Here is a 9,702-nt window from a genome sequence, read left to right on the forward strand (position 1 = left end):
TCATTCTGTGTTTTATAAAATAAATGCACAACTCAGCCTGTGAAGAATCTGAAACACTTCGAGTTCTTCTCCTTTACCAGAGGCCTGCAGCCTGGCAGTCATGTATCTGGGTCTGCATTGTTGTGAACAGAGGTCAGAGATCTGGAATCTGCCGTGATTCTCCTAGATCGTGGGTCGTGTTCCAGTTACTACTGTTAAACTTCCACATTTTTTCCAGTTCTTCTCAGCTCTTGATCTTCTTATGTTCCTTCTCCCCGATGTTGTTATCACTTGTGTTGCTACATGCATCTCTACAGTGTTCCTCCCCTTCTTTACCAGCACTACTACCCTAAGTCTGGTCTGTAGCTGCTACCATTTTGTTTGTATCTAGAAGTCCCAAAGAGGCTGATACATTTTCCATTCTCACCACCTTTAGAGGTGTTTTTCATCTTGACCTTTTAGACTTCCAACTCATCCCCAGCATGGATGCTTCTGCACACTAACCATCCATTGGTTATGGAGTTCCGTGCATGTCCTGCTGATTAGTATCTGTACCTGGCTCCTTCTTGCTGAAATGTATCTCTTTTAATCCCAAACTGAGTGAGCAGTTACACCGAGCCACCAGTTGTTTCAGTAGCTACGTTTACATGGTCACAAGTACTCGGAATAAACGCCTGATCAGAATGAAAATGTGTCATGTAAACATGGCATTCAGAATACTCTGGCCCGATCAGACTCATTCTGTTCCAAATTTACTTCCAATCGAGACAGATGGGTCATACCGATTGTTGATCTGATCGTGGTCTATGTAAACACACATTCAAAAAAATCATGTGAACTCATGTTTCCAACCACGTCCAGACAAAATAAAGGCTGATGTTATTCCCACATATTTACATGCAGCCAAGATGCACATTGCTGCACGGATTTAGAAAACTATCAGCGAACAGTAACCTATAAATATTGTTAATAATAATGAAAGCATCTTCTGGGTATCATCTCGCTCTATACAGCATCTTTGTTTGTTACAACAGAACTCGCTATTTCTTCTTCTACAACTATTTCCGGCAAATTAGACAGTTCTGCGCATGTCAACGTGATTTATTCCAATCAAACATGTGTCACATGGAAGCATTTGTTACAATCGGATGAAGTTTTTCAGGGCCATGTGCACAGTTCTATTCTAATCCGATCTTTGATCCGATTGAGCACATGTAAACGTAGCTACTACTGTTTCTCTTGTCAAAAATGGTGGCCCCTGCCTCTCTGCTGCCCTCTTTTGGTTTTCTTTTCTTGCCAAAGTGCTAATGCTTTTGTTTTTCAAGCTTTCTCTCCCTCACAGGTGCACAGGATATCAGGATCTCTGATGCACCTGGAACTCATCACTGACATGAAGTGATTAAATCCATTTCCTCCCTTCTCGAGCCACCAATCCATCAAGTACAACTTAGTGTTACTGAGACCATCGAGCTCGGTGCAAGTTCAGGCCAGTCCTACGTTTTTGAGCCTGTCTTTTTCCTATTCCAGTCTGCTTCCTAAAGTATCTCCAGATGTCACCTCATCTATCCTCCATCAGCCTCGACCACACACTCTGAGATTAATAAACTCTCATCACAGTTCAGTTTCTCTTCCCTCGGATGTTGGGTTTCAAACTAACCAAAGGGGATTAAAACCCCTTTGTTAAGTTTATTTGTAACTTTATCATTATTGTCTTGATGGAATTTCCGAAAATATTAAACTGATATTTGTTTCCACTGCTGATGTTTTTGTTTCAGTCTGCCACTTCTTTTTAACTGCACACGAGCAGCTTCTTTTGTAAATATTGCTTATCTTTATATTTTATTCTTTTATGTTAATGTATAATTCTGCAACGGCCAAATTTCCCAGCTTTTGATGAATAAAGTTGTCATGGTGCCTCTGTCAGTCTCCTCCCCCTCCCCTCTCCGCTTGGCTGCGGATCCTTCTCAGCTGCGACCACTCACCTCATCACCATGCCGGCCTACTTAAGGAGCTCCAGGACCTTCATTCCCCGCCAGTCCGTTGCCCCTGATGGTGCATAGTTGGTCGCCACGTATCTTTTATTTGTCACGTCTCGTCAGGAGCTTGTCTCACGCTCTCTCTACTCTCTCTCAGGAATTCCTCCCCACGAGTGGTCGTCAGTCTCAGCTTCATCCTGGATCCCCAGTTTGGTCTTCGCCTGCGGTCACACCACGAGCCTCTGCCTCGGACCTCAACCCACGCTCTTCCTCCCATCTCTCCATTAAATCTTTTTACCTGCCACGCTCGCCTCTTGCTGTGTTTCTTCCGGGTTCCAGCGTCTGGGTTGCTAAGCGTTCTGTAGCCATGACAAAAGTATTTCTATTCTATTCTGTTCTATTCTATTCTGTTCTATTCTATTCTATTCTATTCTATTCTATTCTATTCTATTCTATTCTAAATCCAGTCATTTATCCTGCAATATTTCACTGATTTTGTTTTCTACCTTGACTTTGCTTAAAGTTTGCAGTGTTCTTGTTCAAATATTAATTTAATCAATAAAGAACATTAAACACACAGGTTAAACCATCTGGTTTAGCTATTGTTAAATACTGACACTTTAATTTCTTCAGAAAAAAATTAAAACTTAAAAACCAGTATTTTCAAAACAAAGCTCATTTTTTTCCCTTTCTGTGGAACTTTATTTTCTTAAAACAACTTGATTTATTTCAAACTCTAATACGTAAACATAAAAGTAATAAAAAGTTACCTTGGAAAAGCATTAAAATATTCTGCCAGGTTTGGACAGCAAAAGTTTGCCCACAAAAAGAAGATCCTTGATAAAACCTTTTGATGGTTGGCTTAAAGCCTAATGTTTCAGGCTGATTGTCTTTACTGAACTTGTTTTGTCAGTAAAGTTCATTTCAGGTGTTTGCAGACCATGAAAAATCCCGTCATGTAACATAATATGTGTGGATAATGTGAAAAGATCTGTAGTTTATGTCAGCAGTGCTCTTTGTCTTCCTGCAGGTGATTTACGTGAGCAGAAACCCAAAAGATGTTGTGGTCTCGTTTTATCACTTCCATAAAATGGCCAACTTTCTCCCAGAGCCTGGCTCATTTCCAGAGTTTTTGACTCGCTTCTTGGAGGGCAAATGTTAGTTCACGTGGGAAAAGTTCATGCATTTTAATGAATTTGTTCCTCTTGATCCAAAGTTGATATCTGTTGAAATTGTGTCTTTCTCCTGTGTTTGCTGCAGTGGACTTTGGCTCCTGGTTTGAGCACATCAAAGGCTGGACTGCTCGGGAAGCAGCTCTCAATCTGCTCCACGTCACCTTTGAACAAATGTCAATGGTAAAAAAGAAAAGGTTCTTGTTGTTTATCTGCGGGATGATTTCTTAGGGGTGATTATGAATGCAGAGGGCGTGAAGAGGGCAGTTGGGTTAGGCTCTCATCCTGAAACCCATCAAATACTCAGCAAGCGGTGAAAACGATAAACAAACCCGTCTTAATGGAAATACCAACCGTGAACCAAAGAATTCACGAGACGAACACGGCATTTGGCACCAGTGAGTGAGACTTACCAAAAAAAAGCAAAAGCAGAAAAAGCCCAAAGCAGAGCTGCAAGTAATAATTGATATGTAGCTCTTTTGGCTGCGAGTGCAGGAACGCATTTCTCTGTTCTTACAGAGAATAAATGATGAGCTTTTCTCTCAGCTCTCTCTCATAGATTATAAAACTCCCTAAGAAGTGATGAGGGACTCCAACAAATGTCTTCTGTCTGGAGTATTTTATGCCTCAGTCATGACTGTTTTTACAGGTAGATACTGTGGGCAAAAAATGGGCAAACCTATGCAGGGCATACAGGTGTCCTGCACAAAATTTTAGCATTGTAAATCATTCTGTAAACCTGTAGAATAAAAAGGTGGACATCCTACCAGCACTTCAGTAACCTACACATTTTCTTTTTGAATCTCATGCTGACTCAGCATATTTGTAGGGTTATGTCTACAGATTCTCTTGAAGCTTTCCCCATTTCTATCTAGTTTATGTGATTTTTCTTCAAGTTTTCAGCCTGATATTGTTGTCACAAAGTGCATCAAGGATGCTGTAATAATTGTATAAATCCTACACACTCCCAATACACCAATGCAACATGATCTCCTGCTAAAGTGCGTTCAGAAACCTTTGCCTCTTGATCCATGCGACCAAAACATATCTTATGACTGGAAGGGACGATACTAACAGAATCTCAAACATCTGGAAAACTCTCCATTAGCCAACCAACCAACCAACCATTAGCTCAAAGGTCTTAACATGGACTGTGCAAAAGAAGAGATTTTTGGAGTTATGCTCAGTTCTGTTCAGTTTCTTGATATTTTTTTCACAAACAGAATTAAAAAAATTACCTTTTTCAAAATAAAAATCAAAATAGTGTGGTTAAATATGACAGATTTCTTTTGTTGTTCAGGACCTCCGCGGCGCCATCGATAGCGTGAGCGTGTTCCTGCAGTGTGGTCTGCAGGAGGAGGAACTCAGCAGCTGTGTGGAGCACAGCAGATTCTGCAGCATGAAAGACAACAAGATGATCAACTACAGTCTCGTCCCTGAGGAGATCATGGATCACAGCAAGGGCTCCTTCATGAGAAAAGGTGGGCTGTCCTGAACCTTTGGTCTCACAGTCTCGTCTTATAGGAACAGTTGCAGCAAAAATGGGATATTTATACTGAAGCAGAAGTTCTGTTCAGGATTTCCCAAAAAATAGCTCCATTTATTTTTATTTCTAAATCATAAGAAATAAAAAAGACAGTGTTTGTGGTTGACATACTGTTACCCACATTAAGGTTTCAAAAGTAAAGTTTTTTTTTTTATTTATTCTTTATCAATAAACTCAGAGAAAAACAATTTAAAGGGAATCAGAATATAAAGTTTAACAACCAGAGGTCTTCCTCTTGACTTCCTACACAGAGAGTAAATTTTAACTTTGGCTGCAGTTTTGGATTTTGCATTTAATCAAATATCCTCACTTGCTGTTCACATTGTGTCTCATTCTAGGTCAGATTGGAGACTGGAAAAGCTTGTTCACTGAGGAGCTTGATCAATATTTTAAGGGGGTCTTCAAATCCAAGATGCTGGACTGTGATTTGGAGTTTGTGTGGGAGAATGTGGAGGAAGAAGAGCCACACTCCTGAAGGCAATCTGAAGATGAATTATACTGGAGATCGTGTTTGTCCTTCTTGTGAGTCCTGATTAAACATGATGGTCAAGCGCATCTGTGGCTTCATGATGTTACATTTTAAACACAAATGCATCTCTGAGTGAGGGAAGAACGCTCTTCATCCAGAGAGCTGAGCTACCCCTAGGTGTCCTGTCACTTCTCACATTCGAGGAAATGTGTTGGTTCCCCTCCAGCTTCCACGGGGTGGAGGCCTTTGAAGCTTCGGAGCACGTGGGCACCGCGATGGTCAAACATCAGTCTACATCAGGAAATCTGCCCTTCAAAACCAAAATAACTGGTGGAAGCTTTAGTAAGCATTGACAAGAGCAATAATCTGAAATAATGACAGAGAAATCAAAAGCTTCAATATTATATGAGAAATAGCTACCAAACACTTATTACATCCGAACATGAATCAAACATGAAAAGAAAAAAAGTTTCCCTCACAATAATCATCACCATGATAAATACTTAAATAATGATGGACACAAGAAAAATAAATCTTTGATGTTCTGATTCTTAAATTGATGGATGTAGATAGATTGATAGAGATAGAAATGAAGAACCTACGACATTTGTCAGGACCAACATTAGTTAGTGAGAGCCGTTAAACTTGCATATTTAAAAGTCAATGCTAAAGATAGAAGTGGAGTCGGATTTGTTGCTCTTTGGCCTCAGCAGCATAGCTCAGGGTCAGCCAGGTCAACTATGAACTTCAAAAGAAGAGATTTTTAGTTTTTATTTCTGTGGGCTGAAGGCCTCTTGTGTTGGACAGATTTTACTGTCAAGTTTACCGTCAAGGTGTATATTTGTATAAACCCCTTTTGTATTTTAGAAAATAGAAAGAGAGATTGGTTTCAGAGTATAGTGGCTGAAATAGTTTCTCAAAATCTCTGGTAAGGATGCTGATTCTGGAGAGGATTAGGGTACCTGAGATAGCTACATCTGAAACCAAAGTCTCACTAGCAGTTGCATTGGAAAACTGTAACTAATGACTGTGAATAAAGAGATACTCAGAAATGCTATTTTAAGCTTTATTTTCTCAATATATATCAACCATCATGAGATGGCCAAAACAATATTTAGATAAGATATTAAAAACACCACAAACACATTTGGGTCTTTAAATTTCATGCAAAGAGATTAAATGTGTTGTCTGGTTTTTTCTGGGTTTTCTTTTTGCAAGGCGTGACTTGTGAGCTTCTCTGCTGTTTCAAGATAAAAACACGGTACGCCCCAGAATAGACAGCACTCAGCTAAACCCTCGTCTTCATCTGGAATGTCTAGTACTGCACACAAAGGGCCATGTCACTCACAAGTGTTTCAATGCCAGTCAAACTGCAATCAATTTAGATTCAATTTACTGGGAATTAATTTCATTTTATTAAGTTATTTTTTTCACTTTAATGAAGTAATATTTTGGCTTCTTATTTTAATGGCAGAACATTCAATTAATTTTTCATTAGCCGTGTCAAACCAGGAAATCTAAGACCAAAAAAAAATGAATAAATGTATTTAATAAGAAAATAGTGGGTTTTATTAAGCAAACAGAAACTTGTGAATATGAATGGAGGTAGTTGGCTGCTTTAATTAAGTTGCTTTTAAAAATAAGACGTCGACTTTAAATGTAGTAATTAATTATGCTGTCGGGGCTTTCTGCTCCTGCTGGAGCTTCAGACGCTCCTCATACAGACTCCCACACTTTTCTGGTGCACGTGCTCACACGTTTGAGTCGTCGGAGAAGTGTCCTCTCACTTCTCACTTCTCTGGAATTCTGCTGCGGGGAAGGTGAAGTTGGCTTGTAATCATCAAAGCGAGTTAACTGAGATCTTGTCAACATACTCAACTTCATGGGTTCTGCTGCTGTAATTAGTTCAGGTCATTTGTAAAAGTTAAGATCTTTGTTCTGTCTGAGATCAGATCAATAGTGAATGGTTTATTCTGTGTATTACATTATGCTTTAGATTGTTTCTTGTTGGTGATAAATACAACAATTCATTAAATATTTGATTCAGTCTTGTTAAATTAAAAACTATATTACAGTGAAGGAGTTTTATTCTTTTTCCATCATTAAAAAGTGTGTCAGATCAAATGAAAACCATAAATTTGCCCTTTAAAGTCCCACTCTGATCATCTTTTGCTCTATTGTAAGAATGTTTTCAGTGCTGTTTCAGTGCTCACAGCGGAAAGGCTCTAGTTCAAATACCAGCTGTGACCTTTCTCTATGAACTTTGCACGTTCTCTTTGTGCATGTGTTGGTTTCACTGGGCACTCCGCTTTCCTCCCAAAGCTCATCAACATGCTTCACAGGTTAGCTGGTGTCCCTAAAATCGGTGTGAATGTGAGTCTGTGTATGGTCCTGTGACAGACTGGTGATCTGTCAGAGTGAACCCGGCCCTTACCCAACATTAGCTGGCTCTGAAAACCTCATGACTCTAAAGTGGATTCAGCCGGTTCTGAAGATGGATGGATAGATGGATAGTTTATTGGATGCTTTGTGGAAAGAAATGAAATCCTCTTAACTCTGGGAATTGACAGGGAAGCATTATTCAAGGGTAGTTTGGTAGCTTTACAGTATTTGCCGCACCCATAACGTTCAATAAAAGTTATTTTTCCTGCAACATTTTAATGAAAGTTTGCTCTGCCTCCTCCTTTTCCGGGTGGTGGTGGTGGGATGCTGTGAACTAAACCAGCTGTGATCAGATGAAAGGAGGATGTATATCTTTGACAAGTCACCAATCCACCGCAGGGTTTTTGCAGATCTGTGAAACAAATGAGATGGACACTCGCAAACGATTATCCAGTCTCAAATCAGAGAAATGTGGATGTTTTATTGATTGCAGGAGGAAGCTGAAACACGGAGAGAAAACTCATGCAGAAGGATCAGGATGGACAAAAGGTGACGTGGTCGACCGTCACCGTCACGCAGAGAGAAGCTGCCTCTGCTAGCTCTCACAAAATGATACGAGAAGCAAACCTGTGCATGAACCCGAATGTGTTCATATTTGCAGAAATGGGTGAACATATTTCCAGCAAACCTGCTTTTATCTGCCCAGCACTCATGCCTGGAATTATATAAGATCTTTTAGACTGACGACACATTTTTGAACGCATTTATAGCCACAGACGTTGGTAGAAAACGTTTTTGGTGGCAGAGTCACAATGAACAGCAGATGATTCTGACCTTGAATAAAGAAATCAGAGCGTGCACAAGTGTCACCGAAGAATCTCTTGAAGAGAGAAAAAAAAGCTGCTTCAAGGTCTGCTTTAAAGTGAGAACAATCAACAGGTCCGTTTGTTTAGTGTCGTACTTGAAGCTGCAGGTTTGCAGAGCTGCTGCTGAAAGCTGAAACCATGCTGACCTTTTCTATCTTCACGCTATATAGCAACATGACAGCTCAGGAGAGTTCACTGTACATATTTTGACACTGCAATCTTTCATGAGGGAATGATGCGTGAGCATGGATAGACTTCCCAACTTGAAAGACTTTTTTTCTTCCTCTTTTGAATGCTCTCCTAGAGGATGAGCTGGGCTAGATCCCAAGATCTGTCAACAATTTGGAATGCGATTCTGAATTCTTCATGTCTGAATTTAAATGTTTTCATGCAATCTTTGATCTAAATCGCTCTGTTCAGATCACACGATGGAGCAGTACTTCAAGAAAAACCCAAACTTATGACAAACACCAGAGAAGCAGGTGTTTCTCAAGGCTGGGGAGGACAGCCGGAGCTCTGAAGGGAGTCCTGTTAGGTGCCCTCACCTCGGACGGAGGGAGGTGTGACAGTCTTGGCATTTGTGTGGCATTTATTGCTGTCTTTCAGTATTCTGAGTGTAACATCTTCAGAGGAGGCTAAATGTTGAGAATATGTAGCAAAAACAAGCTAATGTTCTCATAACCCTAGCCCTATTTGACAGAAAAAATACTTTTTTTTTTTGGAATTAGGATGTTTTTTAAAGATGAAATTCACCCAAAAAAATGGCAAAATAATTTCTTCTAATGAGATATAAATAATATCAATAATGATACACTGTGTAATTTGGTAACTTTTTGCTTGCAACAATGTTATTTTAAGATAAATAAATTTGGACTCAAGTTTTCAGGATAAAAAACACCTTATTTACCCATTGACTCAAAATCAATCCAAACATTTTTAACACAGTGTAACTGTATGATAAATAAATAATTATCAACAACTTTTACATTCTTTCAATACAGCAAGTACTTATATTTAAAAATGAATAACTATAGATGAGTTATTCTCACCAGATAGCTAGAAAGTTAGCAAAACTTTTTCCCGCCAAAAGTGTTTTAGAGATTTCATGGAGGCAGCCATTTTGAAACGAGCAGAAAAAGACCTTCTACTGCCTCCTGTGGAATGATGATGAACTACACGGAAGAAAATGTGGATCAAGTTGTATACAATGGGTTTTTAAGGAAGGTTTGGGTCGTACTGATGAGATAGGGGTCTCAGAAATACCTGTTTCTAATATGATACCAATGGTGGAATTAGAACATTTTATATGGGG

General features: G+C 39.5%; 1 protein-coding gene and 1 long non-coding RNA gene across 2 annotated transcripts in view; both read left to right on the top strand.

The window, feature by feature from the left end:
• The window catches only part of sult5a1 (sulfotransferase family 5A, member 1), a 7,454-nt gene extending 2,226 nt beyond the window's left edge, over window positions 1-5,228 (top strand). The window contains exons 3-6 of the mRNA XM_024295884.2: window positions 2,986-3,112; window positions 3,216-3,310; window positions 4,428-4,608; window positions 5,012-5,228. Coding sequence (XP_024151652.1) covers window positions 2,986-3,112; window positions 3,216-3,310; window positions 4,428-4,608; window positions 5,012-5,148 — 540 coding nt within the window. The 3' untranslated portion in view covers window positions 5,149-5,228. The remainder of the gene's footprint in view (window positions 1-2,985; window positions 3,113-3,215; window positions 3,311-4,427; window positions 4,609-5,011) is intronic.
• LOC118598006 lies at window positions 1,873-2,257 on the top strand. The gene is made up of 2 exons (XR_004947047.1): window positions 1,873-2,031; window positions 2,113-2,257. It is a non-coding gene; the product is annotated as an uncharacterized LOC118598006 (long non-coding RNA).
• Window positions 5,229-9,702: the final 4,474 nt, after the last annotated feature.

The sequence above is a fragment of the Oryzias melastigma genome, linkage group LG3 (assembly GCF_002922805.2).
Source record: "Oryzias melastigma strain HK-1 linkage group LG3, ASM292280v2, whole genome shotgun sequence".
Taxonomy (NCBI): domain Eukaryota; kingdom Metazoa; phylum Chordata; class Actinopteri; order Beloniformes; family Adrianichthyidae; genus Oryzias; species Oryzias melastigma.